The sequence below is a fragment of the Notechis scutatus genome, chromosome 1, assembly GCF_049901735.1.
Source record: "Notechis scutatus isolate UNSWTSFEM ecotype Mainland chromosome 1, rNotScu1.2, whole genome shotgun sequence".
Lineage (NCBI taxonomy): Eukaryota > Metazoa > Chordata > Lepidosauria > Squamata > Elapidae > Notechis > Notechis scutatus.
Genome location: NC_142009.1, coordinates 17,893,357 through 17,921,275, shown reverse-complemented (window position 1 = coordinate 17,921,275; position 27,919 = coordinate 17,893,357). Strand labels below are relative to the sequence as shown.

The window sequence follows — 27,919 nt, the reverse complement described above, 5'->3', positions numbered from 1 at the left end:
GCTCGCGCTCGGGGAGGCTGAGGCGGCAGGAGCGGCAGCAATGGCGGATTTCGATGCTTATGACGACCGGGCCTATAGTAGCTTCGGGGGCGGCCGCGGGTGAGAGGGACTGGGACGGGCAACCGGGAAACGTAGGAGACGGCCATTCTTCCGGCCAGTGGATGGGCAGATGTACTTTCCTCAGACACCGAAGCTGAGGGGAGAAACATGGGCGACGTCGCCCCCCGATGGGGAGGGAGCGACGTGGGAAGGGGATTGTGATGTGAGGAGAAGAGAGACAAGGCCGAGCGGATTTGTTGCGAAGACTGGTGTGTGTTTTGATTAGGGACGAGTAACCTCTGCAAAGACCAGAAGGTTAAAAATACGAGGCAAGCGGGAAAATCCTTTGGCTTTTAAAGTTTACCAACAAGGAGGTTTGGAAGAGGGTCATGAGAAGGAAAGCTTGGTAGTGTCCAGGAGAACGATGGCGATAGTCTTTGATACATAATCTTAACAATAACTTTCATTGTGGATTAGTCGTCGCCTGACAAAAAGGTAAAATTTAGCAGGAGTGTCTGTAAGGCAGCCTTAATCAAACTAACCCCACCCAACGCCTCTAGTTCTGTATGCCCTCAACTCGCATAATCGCCAGCTAAGGTGTCTGTGCTTTATGGAATCATGGCAATTAAAAAGCAGCATACCTGGAGAGCAACAATTTGGGTGGATGGTTCTTTAGGCTAAATAGAGGATGCTCGTGGAGAGAAGTTCATTTAAAACATCTTGGTGTGGTGTTGAACATTAGAAGGTTGGGTTAAAAAAAAAGAGGCAAGTGTTCAAGGTTTTTTTGAATGGTGCTAGGAAGTGAACACTCCATTCATTTGTTCTTTTAATCCCCATTCCTTAATTGTGAAATATGAATGGATAGTAAAGCTGGTGCTCAAAGGAAGGAGACCTCAGCCTTCAAGTAGTTAAGAGGAGTGTGCTGGGAAGCTGAACAAGTGAAGAGAGCAGGAGAAAGAATTTGGGGCCTTTGAGTGAGAAGGTTTATTAGTACAGTAGTGTATGTAACTCACTTTTGATTGTGAATCTGAAGAAAATCAAAGTGCATAATGGAACATACTTGTGATGTTACAAAATTAAGGCACCAGGCTATAAACCAGGAGATTGTAAATTCTAGTCCTGCCTTAGGCATTAAAGAAGGTAGGGCCTGCCCCTCAATCACATCCCAACCCATCTGACAGGGTGATAATTGTGGAGAAAATAAGAGGAAGAAACATTAGGCATCTCAGCCATCTTGAGTTATAAGAATAATGAAGGTGGGAAATAATATGCCGTAACATGCAGAGGTCAACATCTATAAGCCCATTTGATGATGACTGATATATAAGACTAGCTCTATAACCGTGCTTAGCTACTACATTATGTGATCAGGCTTAGGTTTTGGGGAAGAAAATAAGAAAAAAATGTGCCTCTGCCTACCAGCATCCATCGGTATTCAACTGGCTAGTGTCCTGTCAATGTGAGAGCGTTGAGGGCTGTTTGAAAACTGAAACAGTATTTGCTGTGTGAGCAAGAAGAAGACAGCAAGGAGCCTGAGCATGGCTTAGTTCAACTGTTCTGTACTAAAGCTGGTTGCTGCTGTGAAACTGAAACTCCTCTGTGTTTTGCATTTGGAACAGATTTCTTTTCAGGTGGGGAGGGGGAGTAGAACTTCTTAGCATCAGAGCTGTTAATAATAATATATGAAATACTAATGCTCTGATGGTCATTTTGAAAAATCCTTTCTTAGTGAGCACCTAGAAGCCAAGAGGAGCTTACATGCCAAATTACATGCCAAGTTTGTAGGCTTTACGGTTCTGGAGATTTTGTGATGAGGCATGAGTGGTATTTTGCTTTCATATATATATATATATAGATTGGAATGTAAGAGAAGTAAAAGATGAATTAACAAATGAAAGAAAAACAGTTATGTTTATGTGTATTAAACTTAAGAGAAAAGTGGGAAGTTGCTGAAAATGATTTGAAGTTGTAGTGCATAATTGATTAATACACAGAACAAAGTTAACCTGTAGATTTGATTTTAAATGAAAGGTATAAGAAAGTGTCAATTGCTGCTATGTAGATTTTTAGTGCATTTTAAATGAAAAATTCATACTTTAGTGGCAGCTGAATATTACATTCTAGTGACCAGTGATACTTATTTATTTTATTTTATTTATTTGATTTGCCAATTGTTTACAAGATAATAAGTATAAGTGTATACATAATTGTGAATACATGAAATGGGTACATATAAGAAAAATAAAAGAATAAGAGAAACAATAGGACAGGGACGGTAGGCACGTTGGTGCGCTTATGCACGCCCCCTACAGACCTCTTAGGAAAGGGGTGAGGTCAATAGTAGACAGTCTAAGGTTAAAGTTTTTGGGGTTTGGGGAAGATTTTTGGGGTTTGGGGAAGAATTTTTGGGGTTTGGGGAAGAGTTTTTGGTACTGTAATAATTGACCATCAAAAGGTTTTTGAAAAATTGTACTCCATCCTGAATTACTGCAATTCAAAAGGTAAAACTATTCTGCTAGGTGATATGAATAGACTGGAGAAAGTTTAGAAAATGATCCAAGACTAAATGAGAATTTTTACTATTTGGTAAGTAACTAGAGTTAAAGGTTTTTTATTCAAATACATGGTCTATATTAAATCAGTACATACAAATATATAGTATTGGATTTAAAAAGCATGATGGCTTTATTTGGGATGGAACAGCCAGAGAATCACAGAAAAATACAAGATAGGTGAGATATTTAAATGTGCTATGGACCATATATTAATACCCTGTTTCTCCAACAATATGGCCTCCCCCAATAGGAAGTCCTAGCATGTTTTATAGGCATGAAATGAAATTAAGCCCCTCCCCCAAATTAAGGCCTATATTAAAACATGCGAAATGGGGGAATGGTGGGGGCTTGCCGTTAGGAAGTACTTTTGTTGCACACCCGGATATGCTGCTGCCTGCGTTGACCCCGATACTAAGTGCCTCACCAACGCCGAGGTCAACATCCAGGCTGTCGCTGCCCGCCCGCCCAAAGATGCAAGGAGGGGGAATTAAGTCACCCCGAAAAGACAGCCTAGCCATTTTTGGGCTCAAAAAAATAAGACCTGGCCTTATATGAGAAACACGGTAGCATCAAAAGTACATGGAAGAAAAAGAAACAAAAGAGGTAAGGGAAGAATGCCAATATAAAAGTTAAGTCCTATATGAAAAAATATTTGAAAGTAATCTCCCAACTCAATAGAAATTGAATCAAAGAAAAGACCATGAGGAAGCTGCCTGAGTAAAACAATTTTGTTCCAGACTGTCATAAACATGTTTTGAGTTATGCTAATAGGATTTTTACAAATTTGGAGAAATATATAATTTGTACAGAGAAAATGATAGCTCAGAAAATGGTAGTCATAATCAGCCAGGAACAGTTAAGTTTAAACTTAGCGGAGAAAATGTCAAGAAATTTTGATGGTTTTTTTTTAATAGAGTGAAAGCAGGAGCTCAAAGCAGAGTGAATGGATGAAAAACGACGGTGATATCTGAGAATGCTGGAAGAGTATTTTGGAGATTTCTATAGGAATTATAGTGATATGTAGAAGAGTGGTATTGAAATAAATCTTATACATACCTAAAAAAGAATAATGAAATGAAAATAAATGCTGTAAGAATGTTGAAAAAAATAGGCTTGAACTATGCAGTGTTTTGCTGCATGCAATAAGAGCAACAAAGAACATAAAGAGTAAATGGGAATGGTTCAACACTGAGCACAACATAAGAAAAAGATGTATGGTGTCTCCCTGTCTTAACATCTTTATGAATACATGTATAAGGGGTACTTGTGATGTCATTAAAGGGGTGTTGGTTAGGGTGTGAATGTGCAAGTTTATATGCAGATGATGTGTTGTTGGCTGCAAACCTGAATTAATTGAAATGAATGTTCGATATATTCATGATGCCATGAATATGGACCCAAAAATCAACTCATCAAAGACTCAGGTGGCTGTGTTTTACTGAAAAAATAGAGAAGTTTCTCACCCCCAGACATTTTGGTTTTTAAATTTGCATTTTTCTATTCATTTTTTTCTGATTTTAATTGTTTTAACAATTAAATTTGTTCACGTCTATTCATCAGGGCAGACAGGAAAGTCATGTTACTAGTCCAGCCCATTAAAAGGTGCCGCCTGTCAAAACCCAGGAAGTGGCACCTGGCATGTGCATTATCTCTCCTAGAAGTCAGATTGGCCCAACTATATTAATCTTTCACAAGGCTTAGAACATGTGGCAATGTCCCCAGCATGGGGATTGAAGTGTTGATTGGAACATTTGAAATAATTGAATTGATGGTTAACTGTTCTGAGTCACTTGTTTGAAATGGGCAGCCATATAAATTGAATAAAATCCATAGTAAAGAATAAATTAATATATAAAATAAATAAGATAAGTTTGGGGTTGTAAAATCAGGGTTGTTCCCTGCATTTTATAGGAAAAGTAAAATTGCTGGTAAATAAAGAATATTTTTGTAGTGTAGAAGTAGTTTAAGAATCTAATAGTTCGTATTTCTGTGAATCTGATGAGGCTGAAATTCTTTTTCCTCCTTCCCTGTTACTTTACAAAAAGACCTTTGGCACTTATTTAGATCAAATACTTGATACATATAAGAGGTTATGTGTATCTTCTTTACCACCTGGATGTTTGCTACCTATAATTTTCTCCCAATTTTTGCCAACTGGCTAGATCATTTAGAGTCAAAATCAGTATTAATCATGATTTCTCAAAAAATTCTTTTCCCCAGCACCGAATTATTTATAACGATTGAGCAGAAGGAAAGAAGATGAAACGAGTGAAAAAGATTTCCTTTTAGAATAGGGTAGCAGGCTTATATTTGATTCTAAGGGTGTAACACAATTTCAGAATGTTGCTTTTGTTGAACAATGGAGTAGAAATAATTGTTTTTCTTTTGAGTTTACTTTCAGTTCATGAATTTGTCAAATGTTGAGTAAGGAATTGGATCAGCTTGATAAAGCCTAGTAAATAAAATACTGATTGTTTTATGTACCATGAAATTAGTGTCAGTGCTTAGTAACCACGTAGATAGTTTTTCTCCAGGATAATCTACCCTAATCTAGTCCTCTTGCTGCAGGACATCCCTTACCACCATACATGAGTTCATGCACTTCATGCTGGTTATTTTCTTTTTCTCTTCCCTTCTATCTTTTCACCATTATACACTTCAAAGGGAGCTAGATCTTTGCATAATGCACCCCAAATATAACCATTTAAGCTGGGTCATTCCTCAAATTTGCTATTATAGGCAAAATTCAATGAGCTACAGTACCTATTCTATATTTATCTCAGTAATTCCTGGGAACAAACAAAATTAACATCCACGTTACCCTGTTATTTCACAGTTAAATTTCCTTTATTTTTATAAGAGAATTTCAAAATTAGTCCAACTGTACTCATAATGTTTTTATTACTGGTGCCAAAATTGTATTGGGAGTTGCAAATATATTTTAGCCATCTTATTTCTTTGGGAGATCTTGAACTTCTACAAGATAGGCCATGCAAGAAGTTCTTGCTTATGGACCAGTCAGTGCTTCAACTTTTTCCACCTGCTTATCTTCCCCTCATCTCTGTCCTATGCCATCCTAGACCTTTGCTGTCACCAGCTGATCTTTCTTCCCATTGTCTAGCCATTTGTGAGGCATCTGCATCAGTTCTGAGTGGACATCAGCAGTGGAGGAAGAAGATGGTGAAGATCATCTGGGGCAGCAGTGGTATAAGAGAATATGAGGCAATAAAGGGCAGAGCATCAAAAGGGCAGAGAAAGGGGGAAGTTACATGGGGAGCAGGAGTTGGTGAAGATAAGTGTGGCAGGGAAGAAAAAGCAATGTAACTGGGACTATCAGTTGCTGTCACTAAGTGGTGCCGTACTATGTTTAAACTAATGGCTACTTTGTTTAGTGATGGGAATTATGGTCCCAATTCAAGTTATTAAGCAAGGACTACTTGTATGAGTGTTGGGATGAGATTTGGAGAGAGTTATTTTGCTTCTTTTTAATCAGTATACGTTTCAATATAATTTTGACCCCCCCAAAAAAAAAAATGTTTACCCTGTTGAACAAGCATATCTCTCAAACTGGTTGGAAACTAAATAACATGGGCACCATTTATTGTTTCTAGGAGACAATTCTATAATCAGTATGCCACCACTAAAAAGGCCCTCTTGGTGGCTATCACATTGTAAATAACCCACAGGTAAGATTGCAAGCACATTTTCTCAGGAGCTTTTGCTTCATATATATGAAATCTTGTGTGATTTTTCTAGACAACTTAATATTAATGCAGGTGAGAAGAAAATTAGAATGCACAATATTAGGAATGATCAAATGATTTATTAGTTTTATTGTTGTGTTTTATGTTCAGATCCTAACTGGAGAAGCTTCCTTCTTTGCCTTCATCCAACATTATTCTTACAAAACACTAATCTTGTTCTCATGTAGTATTTCTTTAAAATTTAAGTAGCGTTTGCAATGGTAGAATATCATAGGAACATTATATCCTATAATAATTTTTGAATGTGGTCATGTATTGTGGTTCTAGAAGCTTTTATTTTTGTTAAAGACTGCAGGTAGCTATCCTTCGTGTAACTAGAAAAGTAAGGAATACCATATTTGTACTCTTAACGCAGGGGTTGCCAACCTTTTGGACCTCAGGGACTATCAAACTCATAATTTTAGATCCCAGGGACCACTAACTGGTTCTGTGGCCTAATTTGTAGGTATGGCTTGGTGGTCATGTGACTGGCTGGGCATGGCTTGTATGTAAATATTATAAATATTTATATAAATACTGAATTTTTTTATTAAAAAAAGAGCAAATTTTACCCAAAATCAGGCAAAGCAGGCAGGCAGATTGAGTTGCTCACAGAATCACAGATTCATTCAGAAATCTATCTATCTGCCATTGGCTAGCTCAGTCTGTCACATAAAATTTGCTTGCAAGCAAACTCACAAAATTAACTCACAACACACCATGTATGTAAATACTGAATTTTTTATTTTAAAAAAGCAACTTTTATCCAAAATCAGGCAAAGCAGGCAGATTGAGTTGCTCACAGAATCATTCAGTGATCTATCTGCCATCGACTAGCTCAGTCTCAAATTTGCTTGCCGTGAGTCTGCACTGAATTTGCTTGCAAGCAAACCTTCAGTCCTAAGGGAGGTTCGGCTGTGCTTAGCTAGAAAGCAAGAAATCCAACAATTTCCTGCTTCCTAGCTAATCTAAATCTCCCAGCACAGCAGAACAGCTGATGGTCGGAAAAAGGAAAAATAGCAACTTAGCAGACAAGTTTGCTGGATAAGGAGTGTGTGGGCGGGGAGGGTTCCCGCTGGCCATGTGGGCTGAGCAGCCTTGTGTTTCTGCACAGCCTGGATTAATTGCTTTGGAGGGGAGCTCTGGGGGTGAGATTTCACTGCAGCCCACCAAAACTTTCTCATGGCCCACTGGTTGGCGACCGCTGCTCTAACGGAAACAAAATGGTGGCTCATCAAATAATAGCAGTCAATCATTACATTATATAGAGACTAAGGGTGTACATATACAAGTGCAGATCTTTCTCTTAGGTTGTATATGATAGGGTTCTGTTTATAGTAATTCAGATGCAGTTCAAAAACTGCCTAGCAGAGCAACATTGACATACGATCAAAGGCAGCCAGGTTAATATGTCTTTCTTTTATATTTTGAGTAATATTGAGCCTGTTCAATATTCAAATAGAGCCGCCTAAACTCTGTTTGAGTCTAGGTGATGAACAATTAATATAGAAGTGGTCTTGACAAAAGTTCTTATGTTTCTTTTATTATTTGGTGAATCAGAAATCCTTGGTGATCTAATCACAAACCATATAGAAGTGTACGAGTAGCTTTGACTATTTCTGTTCTCATATATAGATAGATAGATAGATAGATAGATAGATAGATAGATGATAGAAAGATAGATAGATAGATAGATAGATAGATAGATAGATAGATACACACACACACACACACACACACATATATACATACATAATATCATGTAGCTAGCATATCATGTTTTAATTGCCTGCTTGTCAACAACATGAACTCCCAACTGACAGAACCAGATGGTCGGTCTACCTTGTCATTCCAAATACCTTTCACAATGATGGATTTCTGCACTCTTCATTCCTAACTCATAGCCTATTAGATTAGTTAATAAAATGAATATTATCACTTTGTTTCAAAATAGAATCATTCTATAGCAATAGAACTTAGACTTATTTACTGCTTCACAGTGCTTTACAGCCCCCTCTAACCGGTTTACAGAGCCAGCATATTGCCCCCAACAATCTGGCTCCTCATTTTACCCACCTTGGAAGGATGGAGGGCTGAGTCAGCTTTGAGCCAGTGGGAATTGAACTGCCAAACTGCTGGCAGTGGGCAGTCAGCAGAATTAGCCTGCAGTACTGCATTCTAACCACTGCACCACCACAGTATTTATATCAGACCCATTTTGTTAAGTATCCCATATGTTTTTGATCAATTTCTTGAATCAACTTTGTTGAAAATGAATAAAGCATCTTGGATGTTGAGGGCAACTGTCACAAACATGCATACTTCAAAGCATTTTATGTCCACGGTGGCATTGTTTATCACTAGCTGTATTTTCTTAGGTTTTTTCTTCTTTTTTTCCTGCACGAAAAATTAATAGGAAATGAATGCTTTACTTTAAATTTTAGAAATGGACCAGCCCTTGGAAGAAATGCACCCCAAACTCTAGAATAGTCTTCCCTATACTGTTTTCTTCAGATGAGCTACTTTTAGTCTTGCTCAAGTCATCCTCTTGAAGAATTAAGAATTCTTATGTCATTATTAATAACAGCCATTCAGGCATTTGGAGACCTTTCTTTTCTCTAAACTACATTACTCTAAACTTAAAAGCTATTTCAGTTTTTTACAGCATTTCAGCTGTTTATACTCTTCACTGACAACCTCTTGAATGTGCTAGATTTGTTGGACTTCTTTTTATGACCGCCAAAATTGGAAATTAATATTTTAGTATCAGTCCTTTCCATGCTTAACTCTGAATTAATTCAGTAAATAAGCATAGAGGTATAGCTACCGTACATACAGAGTTAGGCAATATTCATGGAAGGATACTTTTAAAATATAGGGATACTCTTGAGATGTTGCTCATCCATTGCAGGAATTTAGTTGTAGATTCTGAGATTTGTTTTGTTTCAGTGATCACACTTGGTGATCACTGAAACTGGTGTTAGAAATAACTGCTCAAGTTCTTAAACCTGAGACAAGTGGCCTTACTCTGTGTGTGTGTGTGTGAGAGAGAGAGAGAGAGAGAGAGAGAGAGATGGAGATGCTGTGGAGGTCCTTTCTCTGCTCTAAGGTCCTGGAAATAACTGCATCTCTAAATATAATCCTTGCCATAAATCACTCCAGAGTCCACTCTGAAATGTGCTGTACCTTTTTCTCTGACTAATATAGCAAGTAGAAACTTATGAACTTATCACAAACCTGTTCACACTTGCAGATTTTTATTGGAAGTTCAGGAAATTTATTTGAGAAACTTTGCTAGAATCACAAGTGTTCTATCATGGCATTTAATCTTCCTCAGAAAATCTCTGAGGCTGCATTTTACTGTAGTTGCTAGAGAACTATTGCTCCATATGCTGCTCAGTGAATAGTTATATTTTCCAAAATGCTGTACAGAGTGCTATCATTTGCTTCGACTACAGCTGTAGGCAAGAAAGTGATGGTGTTACAGCTATATTTGACTAGTTCGATACCCATGCTGCGCTATGAAACACTGGTCGGGCTTAGTTTTTGGGGAGGAAAATAAGGGAAAAATTATGCCTCTGCCTATCAGCATCCATCGGTATTCATCTGGTTAGCATCAGTATGTGAGAGTTGAGGGCTGTTTGGAAACTGAAACAGTATTTGCTGTGTGAGCAAGAAGGAGACAGCAAGGAGCCTAGGCGTGGCTTAGCTCAACTGTTCTGTACTAAAGCTGCTTGCTGCTCTGAAACTGAAACTTCTGCTTGTGTTTTGCATTTGGAATAGATTTCTTTTCAGGTGGGGAGGGGGAGTAGAACTCCTTAGCATCAGAGCGTGCTAATAATAATATACGAAATACTAGTGCTCTGATGGTCATTTTGAAAAATACTTTCTTAGTGACCACCTAGAAGCGAAGAGGAACATACGTGCCAAATTTCAAGTTTGTAGGCTTTACGGTTCTGGAGATTTTGTGATAATACATGAGTGGTATTTCACTTTTATATGTATAGAAGATTCCAAGGGTAAGAAGAAGATGCATCTCAAAACCTTAATTTTTCACATTGGCCTTGTCCAGTGAATATAAGAAACACAACCAAATGTTGTTGTTTTACAAGAGTAGTTCCTTGTACAAGAGGAGAATGTGTACTCATATTTAAACTCACATGAAAAGTTATGTCATTAGCTGTTCTCCATGATAGTTTTTTAAAAAGATGTCCACAAGATGTAGTGCAACTGGTTTATGTCTAGCAGTAAAATATATTTTATTTCATCTCAATTGGTAAAAAGGAGACAGATACTTCCTAGTTGTTAATTATGTGCTTTTCTATTGAATGACGTTTATTACTGCCTATATCACAATAATCCTAGGCAGTTCACTGCAAAACCAAAAAAAAGCAAGCACATACCTTCCTACCAAAGGGCCATAACGACCTATACTGTTAACCATCAGACTTAGTCCTATCCTAGTCCTTTGCTGCGCTGCATTCTGGACCAATTGCAGCTTCCTGATTGTCATCAAGGACTGCCTCATGTAAAGTGCATTTATTTATTTATTTATTTGATTTGTCAATCGCTTACAAGATAATAGGTATAAGTATATACATAGTTATGAATACATGAAATGGGTACATATAAGAAAAATAAAAGAATAGGACAGGGACGGTGGGCACGTTGGTGCGCTTATGCACCAATCCAGAAGTGACTAAAACATGAATGAGTGAAAGCAAGAGGAGCTGTAGTATAACTACATATTCCTTAAATGATATTCATGGAATCTCATGTTCCTTTGAGGAGCTTGTTTTTCTCCAAGCTGGTCCCAACATCCCAGTGTGTTTTTATGGATTTTGGATCCATTCCAAAAACGAGTAGCCACCGAAGAAAAGATATTGGCACACTGTACCTCAGATAACACGTTGAAACAGTTGAGGGAGAACTGAGTGTGACTTTCGGGTTAAAGTTAGAGAAGATTTCAGTATTCCTTTTATTGCCCCAGTCTATCATAAAAGAAATTCAGAATTGTTCCTCATTTTTAAAGACGAAGAAATTGTGTTCTAAAGAATGTGACAGATACCATGTTACTAATCTGGGTCTAACTAATGATTAATCTGAATATAAATTCCCAGTTAATCAGGCAGCATACAGGTAGTCCTCGTTTAGCTACTAGAGTTAAGACTGGCAGCTCGGTCATTAAAAATCATGACTGTGCTAATGTTTTCACTTCAGCTTTCTTTTGCCTCACATACATACCTTCAATGATCAGAAATGCAAACATTAGTGATAGAGTTACTTTTTCATCATCATAATTGAACAGTTGCTAAATGGGGCAGTCACTAAACAAAATCTTCTTGTAATTTCATTCAGATTATTACCTTATATTTCCTCCTGAACTGCTGTTGAATTCTCCCTTCTCTGTCAATTATATTTCATTGTAACTTGCTCAGCATAGGGGTTGGTCTTCCTTACATTAATTCTGTAGTTTATAACATTTTGTATGGTACAATATAATCATGTTTCTTGAGGAATACATCTGCTAGATGTATCATCTCAGTTGTTCTGGGCTAAAAAAAATTGCCTTTGAGTGTTTTAAAGCAGGGTTCTTATAAGCGGTCAGTATTGATTCCTAAGGCTCAGTGGAGCTATCCAAGGTGTTGATGTTGCTATTTGTACTCCTATTAGTTAAAATAGTGTTTAGTAAATCATTTACATATAGTGGGGGTCAATGAGCAACCTGAAACTTGATGAAGGGGCTGATGAGCTGAAGGGTTTAGGGATCCCTATTTATGGCCAGGGGAGGGAAGCTCCTTTTTCCTCATTGATTCCCATTTGGGTGGCTGGTGTCATGATACTGCCAAATAGTCAAAGCTGACATTGTTGAACTTACCTTTCCCATTTTTGGAATGGGAGGTCAAGTGGTAAAAAGGATGCCTTAAGCCTCTGTGGTGGTTTTATTCCTAAAGTAAGGGGAAACAATGAAAATTATCTGATTTGGGGGAAGTGTTTTGAGCGGGTGCATGTGTGCTGTAACCCCCTGCAAAGTTTAAGGCAATAACTTTGCTCTTTAAAACCCTACCAAAGTAAGTGGTCTGGCTTCAGTATAAAGCTGAATTTATACCGATATACATCTTTAGACTTTAGAAATGGTTGATGAGATGCTTGGGGGTCTGTAAGCCATAGGTTACCTCTACCTGGTTTCAAGGTTAGCCGCTTGATGCAAAAGTGCTTCTCCATATCTGAGTTTTCTAAGTGTGCCATAGCTGCTACTCCCACAGGGAGCACTCGGGTGTCAATTATAATCTTACCCTTGTCAACAGGTCTCGTGGCAGTTCTGCCATTGGTGTACGTAAACAGAAAGAGCTTCCAACAGAGCCCCCCTTTACAGCATACGTTGGTAACCTCCCCTTCAACACAGTTCAAGGAGATATTGATGCCATCTTTGAGAAACTCAGTATAAGAAGTGTGCGACTAGTCAGAGACAAAGAGACAGATAAATTTAAAGGTAGGTGGTTTTATATCTCCCCTTTGTCATAAAGTTTGGAGGTTATGGTAGCTGTTTCTTTGTAGAGCAAAGGTGTGAAATTGAGTGTGCCTTTGTGTGCATGTGTACATGTATTTGGTGTGAAGATCATTTTTTGCTTTTCTGTGGTAAGTCAGAAAACACATTCCAAGGAGTGGACAGTAGAAATCAAAATCTGTAATGTAACTTCAATGTTTAGATATAGAAAATAAAACCATTCCCATGTATTTAATAACTTGCTCTTTTTATCAAATTAAAAAATACAATTGTCTGTATCTTGAAAGGGATTCTAGGGGCCACTACCATAGCATTAGAATGAACGCCAGCTTTTGAGGTAAATATTTTAAATTGTAATTAAATGTTACAGATAAATGTACATTGTGATAGCTATATAACTTGAGTTGGACCATGGGGATGTGTGATCTATCAGCCAGCTTTTATAGGGGAAACCTTAATGCTGGAAGCATAGATTGTGATCTTTAGGGAGAGAACCTCATGCAGCAGTTTAGCTCTTCCCAAAATAACCCATTGAAGATAAAGATGCTGATTGATCACAGAAAATGCCTGTTGCAGGAGTGAAGGAGAGAAGGGCTTGTGTAAAGTAAAGGTTTGACCAGCTGAAACCCTTAATAGGAATAAGCAACATAACAAAGTTTTCCTGTATATCCAACCATCTATACTTGCTAATAAAAGGTTATGTATTTTGGTGAAGGTGTTGGACTAAGAGCAAGGAGACATGGGTTCTTTGTCTACCTATAGGCACAGAAGCTCACTGGGTGAACTTTAGGTCACTTACATGTCGCTCAGCCCAACCTACATCACAAGATTGTTGTGGGGACACAATAAAACATCTTCAGGAAAATAAACAAGAGAACATAAACAGCCGAACAGTTTTACCCCAAGATACATAAATTCCCTACTTTTAAACTTAACTGCAAATACACACACGTTAAGTACTAGCTGCTTATCTCATTATGTAAGAAGTCTTAGCAAAGTGCTTCTCATCTTACCTGTAAGAAAAAATTACGTAAGGAACAAATTTAAAGTATGCAAAAAAATTTGATCTTAAAATCGCTGTTTCAAATACAAAGCAGCTGTTTTAGTCTTAATAAATGTATCCTATCATTGTTTCCTATAAGTTTACTGAAACCAAGCTTGAAACATTCCAAATATAAAATATTTTGTATCCCTCTAGAGCAAATGTTTTTATGTTTCTTTTTCTATAATCTGTATTTCAAATCAGGAAGTTAAAATTGTTGGGTGACAAAACTCAAGGAGCCAAATCAATTTTATGAGAATGGTAAGCCAATGATCATACGTGCATACCTAGTTTCCAGTACCGAAATGAGAGCGGTTTTCCTGATTTTAATTGTGTGTATATACACTGCTCAAAAAAATAAAGGGAACACAAAAATAAGACATCCTAGATCTGAATGAATGAAATATTCTTTTTAAATACTTTGTTCATTACATAGTTGAATGTGCTGACAACAAAATAACACAAAAATTATCAATGGAAATCAAATTTAGCAACCCATGGAGGTCTGGATTTGGAGTTACACTCAAAATTAAAGTGGAAAAAAACACTACAGGCTGATCCAACTTTGATGTAATGTCCTTAAAAGAAGTCAAAATGAGGCTCGGTAGTGTGTGTGGCCTCCACGTGCCTGTATGGCATCCCCCAACTCCTGGACAGTCTGTGGTGCAACGTGGCGTTGGTGGATGGAGCGAGACATGATGTCCCAGATGTGCTCAATTGGATTCAAGTCTGGGGAACGGGTGGCCCAGTCCATAGCATCAATGCCTTTGTCTTGCAGGAACTGCTGACACACTCCAGCCACATGAGGTCTAGCATTGTCTTGAATTAGGAGGAAGCCAGGGCCAACCGCACCAGCATATGGTCTCACAAGGGGTCTGAGGATCTCATCTCGGTACCTAATGGCAGTCAGGCTACCTCTGGCGAGCACACGGAGGGCTGTGCGGCCCCCTAAAGAAATGCCACCCCACACCATTACTGACCCACTGCCAAACCGGTCATGCTGGAGGATGTTGCAGGTAGCAGAAAGTTTTCCATGGCATCTCCAGACCCTGTCACGTCTGTCACATGTGCTCAGTGTGAACCTGCTTTCATCTGTGAAGAGCACAGGGCGCCAGTGGCGAATTTGCCAATCTTGGTGTTCTCTGGCAAATGCCAAATGTCCTGCACAGTGTTGGGCTGTAAGCACAACCCCCACCTGTGGACGTTGGGCCCTCATACCACCCTAATGGAGTCTGTTTCTGACCGTTTGAGCAGCCACATGCACATTTGTGGCCCCACATTTGCAGGGTTCCTCCTGTCCCTCCTTGCACAAAGGCAGAGGTAGCGGTCCTGATGCTGGGTTGTTGCCCTCCTACGGTCTCCTCCATATCTCCTGATGTACTGGCCTGTCTCCTGGTAGCGCCTCCATGCTCTGGACACTACACTGACAGATACAGCAAACCTTCTTGCCACAGCTCGCATTGATGTGCCATCCTGGATGAGCTGCACTACCTGATCCACTTGTGTGGGTTGTAGACTCCCTCTCATGCTACCACTAGATTGAAAGCACCGCCAGCATTCAAAAGTGACCAAACCATCAGCCAGAAAGCATAGGAACTGAGAAGTGCTCTGTGGTCACCACCTGCAGAACCACTCCTTTATTGGGGATGTAGGCAGGGATCTACCTGCCTATGCTTTCCACCTGTTGTCTATTCCATTTGCACAACAGCATGTGAAATTGATTGTCAATCAGTGTTGCTACCTAAGTGGACAGTTTGATTTCACAGAAGTGTGATTGACTTGGAGTTACATTGTGTTGTTTAAGTGTTCCCTTTATTTTTTTGAGCAGTGTACATTTATTCATACCTGAGTCAATCTTCAAGTTCTGGTGACTGCCTGGAAAATGCCAAGGAGCTTTCTTGGCAACATTTCCAAAGTGGTTAATCATAGCCTTCTTTCTACACTGGGGAGTGACTGAGCCAAATTTACCTAGGTAGCTTTTGTGCCTAAGATGAGACTGCAACTCACAGTCTTACGGTTTCTAGCCTGGCACCTTAACCACATCAGACTGGCTCTCACATATATTTATATTTATTTGTTTATTTCATTTCAGGATTTTGTTATGTAGAGTTTGATGAGGTTGAGTCACTTAAAGAAGCTCTGACGTTTGATGGAGCAGTAAGTATAATCTTGTGAAATGTAGTTTGAACGGAGGTAGCCGCTGTTATCTGTAATCTGTTTGAGAAACAGTTTCTTTTTTTATTCAACCCAACAGCTTTTTGGTGAACGGTCGCTCCGAGTGGACATAGCTGAAGGCAGGAAACAAGACAAAGGTGGCTTCGGTTTCAGAAAAGGTGGCGGTCCAGATGACAGAGGTGACGTCCTGCATGGCTGTTCTTACGCACTGCAAATTGGAATGGTTGTATTAATGCCACCTTAAGCAGGCATGTCTTTGTGTGTGGCATTAAGTGTCAGCAGTGTAACACTGGCAATCTTCCGACATTATATGGAAGATATAAGTGCCTTCTAGTAGAATACAGGAAATGATCTAAAATGCAGCCTCAGAGCCGGGCAGATAATTTCATACCGTTAAGGAAATATTAGCAACTGGATGCTCTACAAAAAATTATAAAGAAGTTCACTGTTAGTTTTGATCCAGTAGTGATAAAGGAGACAAAGTTACAGAATGTGATAATATGAAGCACTGTCAAATCAGTGATAGAGTATGTTGTTCTCAGTCATCCTGGATTCAGATAGTCCTTGGCCAAGTCTCATTATGGGCGTGGTTTTGCTGAGAACTGAAAGTAAATGTTGGGGTTTTTTTTTTCCACAAAACCATTGTAAAACATAGTCATGTGACTGCAGGATGCTGCAAAACAGTCAGTGTGGCCTAGGTGCCAAGTGTGACCACATGGGAGGGGACAACCATCAGAACCTCGAATCTGGGTCACAAGTAGACCCCCCCCCTCCATAGGTCTGTCAACTTTAAAAGCTCACTAATTGACCAGTCGTAAGTGGAAGACTACCAGTTTTAGTTTAATATACTTCAGTTACTAGCTAGACATTAGGAAGAAAAAATGTATATTGAATAGTGGGACAGCTTGTTGGAGGTTCTTAAGCAAAAGTGATCATTCCAGTAACAGAACTTTCCAAAACTGCGGAAAATTCTTTTTCCTCCAGTCCATGCCTATTTGGATGCAAAATTAAGAGAAGAAACAAAATATCCCAAGTTTTCCAGAACATTTCTGCTCCTGAAATTGTAGGATTTTTGTACATGTGCAGACATTACCCTAGACACAATTAATTTCCTAAGAAATTAGCAGGTAAATGATCTCTGAACAAATTTGAACTTCCTTGAACAATTGGCAAGCTGTTCCAAAATAGTTTGCTAATGCCCCTGTCTCTTTTGTTCCAAGGCAGATCGAGATCCCAGGCAGTATGTGCCCCCTGGAATCTAGCATAGCTACCAAAAATTGGGGGCATTTTTCTGCACCACTGTGAAATAGGAAACATATAAACTGAGTGATGAGTTGACTAGAATTTCCAACTCTGTTATTTTGTTAATAATTCTAAAATAATTTAACCCAAGGGAGGTTTTTAGGGGGGAAAAATAAATAAATTTCCTCTGAAAATCAAAGAGGATTGATCTTGCTTAAGCAAAACCATCTAAAGGTTTTCTTACCTTGTTCTAAAGAGCTGCAGTCCTACCCATCCAGATTTGGAAGAGACCATATATTAATCAAATCCATATGGGTTCTGCCAGATGGGAAAATATACATGGTTGGGCTTTTCTAATAGGATTGCAAGTCTGTTTTGTAGTAAAAAGGAGGCAGCATCATGAATCCCAAGGCTCTCCTCTGTACTAAGTGTTCAGTTGTGTTACCATGTTCTTGAAATCATGGATTCAGTGCAATGCTGAATTTTTTGTGGTTGACAGCACTGTTAAATAAAATGGAATGGGTTTGTTTGGCAATGTGCTCATTTCTTGGACTTGCTAATACTCCATAACTTAAGTAGATACATTGATGATGAAGCTTAATACTCCAAGATACCACAAAAGCAGATTATTATTATTATTATTATTATTATTATTATTATTATTATTATTATTATTATTATTATTTTGAATTTATATTGCCGCCTAGTCGCCCATGGTGACTTAGAGAATGTAAAACCATATTCAAAATAAAAAACAATAAAAACTAACAAAAAGAATCAAATAATAAAGTACAATATAACAAAATCTGGAAAAAAATAAATAAAAAATCACCCCCAACTCCCATCCCCCGCCCCGACGACAGCAGTGCACACAAGCCAATTCATGGGCTCCAGCCCGCTCTGGGTTCCCAGGCCCTCTGGCAGAACCAGGTCTTCAGTGCCTTCCGGAAGAGTATTAGAGAGGAAGCCAGTCTAATCTCTGGGGGAATGATGTTCCTGAGAGAGGGAGCCACCACGGAGAAGGCCCTTCTGGGTCCCACCAGGTGTATCTCCCTCAGGGATGGGACCCACAGCATGCCTCCCTGTTCTAATGGGTCAGGTAGATGTGACTGGCAAGAGACGTTATCTCAGATAACCTGGTCCCAAGCCATGAAGGGCTTTAAAAGGTGACAATCAGCACCTTGCATTGCACCCGGAAGCAAATTGGCAACCAATGCAGCTCTCTCAGGAGAGGTGAAACATGTGCACGCTGAGGTCTGCACAAAACCATGCAGGCCGCTGCATTTTTCACCAACTGGAGTGGCTGGATTTTCTTCAAGGGGAGCCCCATGTAGAGTGCATTGCATTAATCAAGACAGGAAATGACTAGGGCAGTGATGGCAAATGCGCCCCGCCCCCTCTTGCACACGCAACCTTCCCCCCTTACCTGCACTGCGCATGTGCGTGCCTCCCAGCTGATTTTCAGCCTGTTTGAGGCCTTTTTCGCCCTCCCAGGGGCTTGAGGGAAGCCTCTGCAGCCTTTAGAGGCCAAAAAATGGGCCTGTTTCGGCACTTCAGGTATTTCCGGAAGGCCTGTTTTTCAGCCCCCAAAGGCTGCAGAGGCTTCCCTCAAGCCTCTGGGAGGGAAAAAAGGGCCTCAAACAGGCCGAAAATCAGCTGGGAGGTGCGCACATGCGCAGTGCAGGTAAGTTTGGCTGGGGCTCGCATGCCTACACAAATGGCTCTGTGTGCCACCTGTGAGCTACTGTGAGTAGGGACCGATGGTCCAGGAAAGGGCATAACTGGTGCACAACCGGCAGTTGCGCAAAGGCCCTCCTGGCCACAACCATTAACATAATTAACTGGCCATGTGTGTTTTGCAGATAAAGGCCTCACTTTCCATCTTCATAATGTAGCGTATTTAATGATTGTGTGTAAATGTTTGCAGCTTAACTCACAAATATGAGAGAAACTTTCTTTCAACTTTGATTTTCTGGGGATGCTGGCTCATGACACATTTTCTTAATTGAGGCTTGAATTATGCCTGGATATTCCCCCTTCTTTGACAACGGTTATCGATTTTCAGATATCAGTTCTACCTTTAATCTAGCCACATTCTCCTGCAGAATACAGTTGCCGGATTTAAATGGATGCAAGGATTGTACTGATTTAAAATAGGGGGATTTCTGACCATTGGATATGGAAAATTCTAGAACTCCCCATCTTCCCCATTGACCCATGTGACTTTCTTTTTAGGCATGGGTGGAAGTCTACGGGAATCGAGAGGAGGTGGATGGGATTCCAGAGATGACTTCAGTGCTGGTAGCAGTATTTCTCTTTTTTTAAAAAATATTTCTGATTTTTTTTTCAAGTCTCTTGGCTTTTTTCCCTGTTACCTTCTACTTGTTTCCAGGTGTTAAGGCCAATAGGGTGGAATTTAAAATATCACTTCCATTTTTTAAGAATATGGCAGTCATTTCTCTTGTATGTATTCAACTTTTGTGGAAACATTTGGTGTGTATAGCTGGGCACAGAGGTTTAGGCATATTGGAGTCCTTGAAGGCTAAGTATATGAATACACTGGGTTTGATGAATGTAAATATGGTTTCTTGTGTCTTAAATTGTTATCAAAAGAACACCTGGCTTGAAAGTTCCGTAGAAGGTGGTGAAGACAGGGGGGATCTGGTAGGGTCGAGAGAAATCGCACCTCTCTTCCCTAGCCGGCTAAACCCCCTTTTCCGAAGGCGGTAGAGCGGCGGTCAGAAATGGCCGCCACAAAGAAGCGCTCAGCCGGAAAAGAAAGTGCAGGAGTTAAGAAGAAGTGAAAGTTTTTTTTGCTGACCGGGACAAAGCAACAACGAAGGTATCCTGGAACTTAAAATTTGTGAAAGATACATCCTTCCCAGAGATTTACAAGCGGCGAATGGAAGTTAAAAGGGAAAGTTCTTTTTTTTCACTCTCCTTCCTAACGTTGACAGCGAACAAATGCATGAGAAATCAGAAAAACCCTCTTTGGCATCAATAGGTAAACTGGGTAATTAAATGCTAAAAGGATAATAAGGATTTCTGAACATTTAAAAAAAATTTTTTGCTGTAAGTGGGAAGGGAGAAAAAGAATTGGAGCAGGATTTGGAAGTAAGGAGGAGATTGCCTAGAATTTTAAAGAATCATTAAATACTAACAAGACTTCTAAAAGATACATTTTAACTGGAACTTTGCAACTAAACAGTAACCCCAGAAAGAGAAAGTGAAGAAAGAAGAAAGTGCTAAAAGAAACAGCTTATTTGGACTGTTTGGTGACTTTGGGACTTTTGGAAATTATCTTTGAAGGACTAAAAACACCTGGGTGGTTGTTTTGGAAAAAAAATTTCTTTCTACAATGGCATCACTTGTGGATGAATTGAAAATTGAATTCAAAAAATACAAAGAAGAAGAACAAGAAGGGAAAGACTCTCTTGGCACTCTTTTTCAATTCTTAGAAACGGTGATTTGCACCTATGAGAAACTGACTGTGCAACAAGATGATTGGGATAAAGAAGAAGCCATCTTTGATGAACAAGTAACTTTATTTGGAGAAGAAAGGGAGAAGGAGGAAAAGAAAAAGGGGACTTTAAGATTTAAAAAAACAACCAGAAAAGAGAAAAATAAGGTGAAACGTGGATATAATGTTAGAAAACAACAGAAAGGGGGAATGCAGAAGAAGAAAAGGGAGGTGGAGAGACAAGGGGGTAAAAAGGGCAGGGAGAAGAAGACGCAAGGGAGGAAGGAAGGGATGAGAAGCCTCAATGGTATGGAGCAAGATGTAAAGAAACAAGATTCATTTAGAGATAATGGGTAAAATTTAATTGAAAAAGGGATTCTGCAAAGGTACATAAGATTGTATTGTTATATTTGTACTTAGAAATAATATTAGAAAATTGGAAACAACATGTGATCAAAAAATGGGATAAAATATTCAGTGTAACTTAGTGAATTTTTTGTGAATAAAAGGAAGGCAATGAAATAAATGAGAGAATTGAAGTAGGAGGAAATGGGAACATTTTAATGATACAATGATTTAAAATATAAGTGATGTGAAGTGGGGGGGGGGAAATAACTGTGGAAAGTATAAGTGTTCCCATAAAAGTATGATATTCAATTGAAAAGTAATGTGTAAAATGTTTAAGATTTAAATGAATATTAATATTAATGATAGATTTGAATTGGCATGGATAGTTTTAATTATATTGCATACTTATAAATTTTTCTTTTTTAAAAAATATAATGTGTAACTTTAGAATGTACTAAACAGAATCCCAATGGAAGTTATGTACTATACTAAGTGTTATAAATTTGGGGGAAAGAGTTAAAGGCGTCACACTCCAATTAGTGTACAGGAGAAATTTTGTTTAAAGAGAAAAGATAAATAGCTGGAAACAGAACAGACAAAGAATAATAAGCATAATGATCTGAACTGAGATGAGATAAATAAAATAAAACTAAGAAAGTTAAAAGAGGGGAGAAGCTATATAGAAAATGGAAAATGGTAATAAGATATGGAATGGTATATAAAATGAACATGAATTTGAATTTGTGTCTGTATGAAGAGATGTAACCCGGGATCAAGCAGCTTTCAGAAAAGATGTTTATGTTTTGTTTGTTTGTGTGTATTGTTTTTGAAAATTAATAAAATTTGTGTTTTTTTTTTAAAAAAAAAAGAATACCTGGCTTGATTTGGATTGTAAAGTTCTAAATTATTCAATTTTACCATCGGCAGAACAGGTGGTTTATCTGCCTTCCATTCCTTTAGGATATGTCATCAGTTCCCAGTCCTGTGACTGAAGTTCACCAAGACAGCTTCTCCCCCCCCCCCTTTTGAAAGCATGCTCACCACCTCATCCAACTGGTCTTCATTTATTTGTTCAATTTCTATAGCTGCCCATCTCAGCCAAGTGACTCTGGCATACAATTTTTACAATTTTAATTAAACGAGGTAAGATCACTGTTTCTTTCCTCTAGCAATACGTATTGTCAACAGGGAAGGAAGGCCCATGCATCATAGATTTGTTTAAGTCTGGTGTACAGAACTGCTTCAGCTGGGTATGCTCCATGAGCCAAACAGAAACGTCCTCAAGTGGGAGTTGTGTCCCTTTACTGCTCTTTATCACTATGTAAAAGGAATTTAGGAAATGTTTTCATGTAATGCAAACTCTAAATTGTTCCCATTTTATAGATGGGGATTTAAGGCTATAAGCCTTGTTCTTATGCTAACATTTTGTGTTTGTGGAGGAGGTTGGTAGGAATCTAGATAATAGGCTACACAGCAGAGCAATAAGAGGCTGAAAATGCAGCCTCTTATTGCTCTGCTGTACAGTACAGATTGTGTGTTCAGATGTTTAATTCTCTCCATCCTGATGAACTTAGTTTTTTGCCCTTCCCCATTTATTTTCTTTTTTTATCATCACTTACATTTATTCTAATTCTTCTTCAAGTCAGATTGAGATTTTCAACAACATCAGTGTGTCAATGATGGTAGTTTACCCTTGCATCCTAATTAAGAGTTAGCTAGAATAGGGGCTGGCCACTAGTAGTTCACAGGACATTTCTTCAGTTAAAAGTGCATCTAAACAATAGCACCAAGAAGTAGACTGTTACCAGAAAGGAAGCTTTACTTCTGAAAATTCAATCTAGAAATTTATCAGAAGGCAGGAATCCTAGTTCGATTGTTGCAGTCAGAAATCATAACCTTCAGTTAGTATTTGCAGGTGCAAAGTGTGGACTTCGGATCCCCTTGCTACATTCAACCTCACAACATTTGTATTCCAAGCACATTCTTTCTTTTGTCAGGAAATCTAGTGGATCACTACTGATAATCATAAAAGCAAAACTAGTAATAAAATGGTATGGTACAACTAAGAAAAATAGCAACACTAATACATCCACAACCATGTAATTGTACAATTGTCCTGGTGCCAGAAAAGTCACATCTCACAGCAAAAGATAAGCAGTGGTGAGACCTTATAGAACAAATAATGGAGGCGCTGCCAGAAGTGGAAGAGTGGGGGTGGGGGGAGATGTTCATACTCTGCTTGTATTATGGACATCCCCTCGCCGAACTGATAGAAATTTATATAGGCCTTGGTTCATTCTCTTTCACATGGGCTGTTAATAAATGTCTGTGTCTTAGGGAGTTAAAAACTAGCTGTCTTTTAGAATGGATGTTTTGGAAGGCCTGGAAAAATCCTTCATGAACAAGGTTTTCCCTGGGGCAGAGATATCAAGAGAGCTGATACTAAATGCTATATTCTCTTCAATAGGTTTCAGAGATGATGACTTCCTAGGAGGCAGAGGTAGAACACGTCCTGGAGATCGACGAGGAGGTGCCCCGCCCATGGGGGGCACAGGTCGTTTCAGGGATGGTCCACCAGTGCGTGGGTCCTCTATGGATTTCCGAGAGCCAACAGAAGGTAGGCTGTCTTCCTTTCTCCCCTGTCCCAGATAAAGAACCAACAGTTATTCAGATGTGCTGAACTCTAAATTGTAACACCCCACTGGTGTCACCCCAGGTAATAGGGGCTAGTGGTGCCAGATGCTGGGTTTTATAATACATCTGGAACACCACAGGTTTCTTGACCTGTAGTATGGCAAAATGAGATAGCTGATTCTCAGACCAGTTTTGTAGCCTACACTACTTAAGTGCTGTAATACAGTACAGGACTGTACATGAACTCCATTTTCAGTACTTAAAAGGAAGCCCAATGTGAGTCCCACATCCAACTTCCATTACAGGTTTTAGATATTACAGGAGGATAGCTGTGGTAATCAGATAGCAAAAAAGTCACAAGGAGCTGACCAGACTGAGGGAAATTTTCTGATATTGCCTGAGACCTTTTAATGTATGTTAGTTTAGTTCAGATCTCTAATGTGGTGAAGCTGTAGCTCACAAAAATTACGCCTTTTAATAAAACTTGTTAGTCAGAAAAGTTAATATGAGACTTCTTATGGTTTCCATTATAGATTTGTATATCTTGGGCCATGCTATGTGACTTTTTAATAGTTGACTCATGATAGAAGCTATAAGGGGATGGATGGGTAGGTGGATAGATCAGATTGATTGATAGATAGATAGATAGATAGATAGATAGATAGATAGATAGATAGATAGATAGATAGATAGATAGATAGATAGATAGATAGATAGATAGATAGATAGATAGATAGATAGATAGATAGATAGATAGATAGATAGACAGACAGACAAGATAGATTAGATTAGATTAGATAGATTAGATCAGGGCTGTCAAACTCTGGGCCCATGGGCTGGATGCGTCACGGGTTGGCCATGTCCACTCCTAGTTTAAGGAAGGGGGGAAATTCCCGATACATCATTTGACATCGCCGTGATGACACAAGTTTGACAACCCTGGATTAGATAGATTAGATCATTGATTTTTAACAACTTTAGGTACTGTCCATCTCATTCTCAGAGTGACTCTGATTACTTTACTATCCCTGGTTTCACTTTTTGTGCACCCTACATCTATTGTAGTAGATTGAGGGAAATTCTGGGGTCACTTCTGGTGATTTATAGAGGGAGGAACAAAGTCAATTCCCCTAAAATCTGATCCTCCCTGTATTGTCTTCTCCCTTGAGCAGATCTGTCCTGTTGAAACTGCAGTAGTGCCCTCTAGTGATGCAAACATAGAACTTTGTCGTTCAGGGAGGGTTGTAACCCAACTAGTGCTGCCTTTCCCAGCCTGGAGTCCTCCAGATATTTTGGATCATTCTCTAGACCCTTATTCTGGCTAAGAGTTCTGAGAATTTGTCCAGTACATCTGGAGGCCACCCTGTTGAGTAGTAATGCACGAGGGAGGTTTTCTTTAACCAGATGTCCTCCAGGCTGTGATGGGATGTAGTCTAAATACCTAGACAGCTAGAAACTAAGAGAGAGGAGAAGGGATTACATGGACAATTGTCACTGTGGATGACACCTTGTGCTTTCATACTGCTTTAGTTTGGAAAGTGGTTTGGTTTTAGGGTGGCAGCTACGTTCTCCCGATCCCATTGTAATGGGATAGGCAAACTGAGCCCAGTTGCATGAAATACCTTGCATGAGAGCCCTTCCAGAGATACAGGATAGCCATAATAAAGACTGTAGTTCATCCATAACTCAGGTTGAGAAAGTAGCCATATCACCTCTCAGCTTAATCTCCTCCTCTTCTTTTTCTTTTGGCAGAGGAAAGAGCCCAGAGGCCCAGACTTCAGCTCAAGCCCCGGACAGTTGCTACGCCCCTCAATCAAGTAGCCAATCCCAATTCTGCCATCTTTGGTGGAGCCAAGCCAAGGGAGGAAATAGTAAAGGAGCATGACTGAGGGCACTCGGGGCAAGAGTGGGGGAAACGGGATTGAGGGAGGGGCTGGGTGGGGGTGGGAGGAAACGCAAGACAGCCCAGAGTGTCTCACTGAGCTCAGAACATTAACCCCGCAGCCACCATTCCTACCATCTGACACTTGTCCTCCTTGAAACCGAAATGGAAAACAAAAACAAAACAAAACAAACCAGAGCTTGTGAATGCATGTCAGCTGTTAACAAGTGGTTTTTAGCACATTTTTGGCTTCTCTGTATGTAGTGCCTGCATTCTCTTAAGTTCCCCAGCCCCAGACTTCCCTCGTTCCAGGCTCAGGGCTGGCTTCCAGCCAATAGAGCACCTCTTCCACAGTGGATTTCTTTAATCCAAGGTGCTGCTTCACCTTTTTCTTCGTTTCTGACTCTCTTCTTCCCAGACATCTGAGTCAGACTCCAGTTGTTCTCCTCTGCCTTCCACAGTGCTTCTTTGTCCGCGGCATGTTCAGCCATCCCCAGTGACACTCAACTCAAAAGAGTCCTGCCCAAGTGAAAATGTTGCCAAAAAAAAAAAAAAAGCTCCCGCAACACAGAGTTAAGCCACTGGGCACTTTGGAATAGATCCAAAATCCGTTTCTTCCAGGATAGTTTAAAATGTAAACTGCAGTAAGAGCAAAGGGTGCCCTCTGCTCTGGGCCCCACTGGCACCGCGCAGGGCTCTGCCTGGAGCAGAAGTTATATGTCTGTATTGGAGTCTGGCATGAAAAATGCAGTTGGATGCATTCTTGACTTGGCCTGTGTCATTCCCACTAGTGCTTAGAGGTTGGTGTGCTGTTGACATTTGTGCCAACTCTGTAGCACCCATGACTTCCTTCCAACATATTCTGTGTTTTGTTTTATTTTTTCCACAGAATTGCTAATGGCTTTCTAACTAATTTCTTAAATAAAAAATTTTTTCCCCTCCCTTTGGGAGGTTGGAGGCGCTTTGTTTTGAATGAAATGGTGTCTTAACTTCGCCATGCCAGCATTTTGATTCTTTCAGTATGTTTTGTGCTCTTCCTCTTTAGCTTCTCCAATAAGCAGAGGGGAGAGCACCACATTATACAGTTTCAATTGGCATCTTAACAGCATGGAGGCCTAGCAAACTGAGCAGCTGACAAATGTTCATTCCCCTTGTGTCTCTGTGTGAATAAATTCTGCTGGAAAAAGCTGGATGCAGCAAGTAACCTAGAAGGAAAGAAGCACTAAATAGTGATGTAAACTTGAAGAGAAGTTTGTCGCCTGCTCAGCTGTTCAGTTTGTAGGATTCATGGCTCAGCCTGGGCAGAGTGGGAATACCTGCGGTGCCTGACTTCAGTGCTAACATATCTTATTTGTAGCTTTGATACAAATAACAGGATAGAAACTGGCAGGTTTTCTCTTTTCTGGGGCTTCCCCTCCTTTTAAATGCTAAATCTTGCCCAATTTCTAAAAACAGGTCTTTCAATTTGCAAAATTAATTCACAAACTTCCAAGAGCAGCTTTTATTTGGATATAAATAAAATTATTAGCAAAGGTCTTCATGATTTACAAAAGAGCAAATGTTTCTTTTCCTGACCTCCTTGTAATTTGAGCATATTTTTGAGAATAAGAACCATTTGTTTAACACTAACTTTCTTTAAGACATGCACTGTGTGGTTGTATTGTAAACAAAATCCACCCAATAATCTCTCTTCTGCTTTAAGTAAGGAAGAACCAAGATTTTAAGAGCAAAAAACAAGATTTCTCCATGCAAGGCTCACTCAGTCGATCCATTTGATTTTTAAATGTGTAAAGAGAAATTTCCAAACACTTAACACATTCTGCTTCATGACAAAGTAAATTTATGGATATGGTATTTTGTGAATGATCTTTTAAATAAAGAAAACATTAAGTAATATTTAAGGCTGGTCTGTGTTGAAGTTTGTTGGCAATTTTGGGACAGAAGAGCTAGCTTTTACCAACAGATTTCTTCAGTTTTCAGACTGGGGTAACGTGGAGTGGTTGGGAAGGTTGCATAAGGGTGCCAGTTGTTCCATGGCTGGCTTCTGAGCTCAAGGTATTTTTGTGAAGTATTCACTCTTGCACCCCTTACATGTGTATCTTTCTTGGTCCTCTATGTTACTTTTGTACATTGGGAAAGGAGCAGATTATTTTTATTATGAGACTAATTCAAGGTTTTAAAGTAAAATCCGTTCAGAGAGAAAACAGGATTATGTTTTTATTTGGCTTTTTTTCCTGATATACATTTTCAGGGCAGTTGTTTGGATCCTATCAAACTGATGGCTGTATCTG

General features: G+C 39.4%; 1 protein-coding gene across 1 annotated transcript; it reads left to right on the top strand.

Annotated features, from left to right (window-relative positions):
* EIF4H (eukaryotic translation initiation factor 4H) lies at positions 1 to 27,529 on the top strand. The gene is made up of 7 exons (XM_026672389.2): positions 1 to 99; positions 12,646 to 12,830; positions 15,980 to 16,044; positions 16,142 to 16,241; positions 19,540 to 19,605; positions 23,580 to 23,729; positions 25,499 to 27,529. The coding sequence occupies exons 1-7, from the start codon at positions 41 to 43 to the stop codon at positions 25,633 to 25,635; spliced, it is 762 nt and encodes a 253-aa protein (XP_026528174.1). The 5' UTR covers positions 1 to 40; the 3' UTR covers positions 25,636 to 27,529.
* Positions 27,530 to 27,919: the final 390 nt, after the last annotated feature.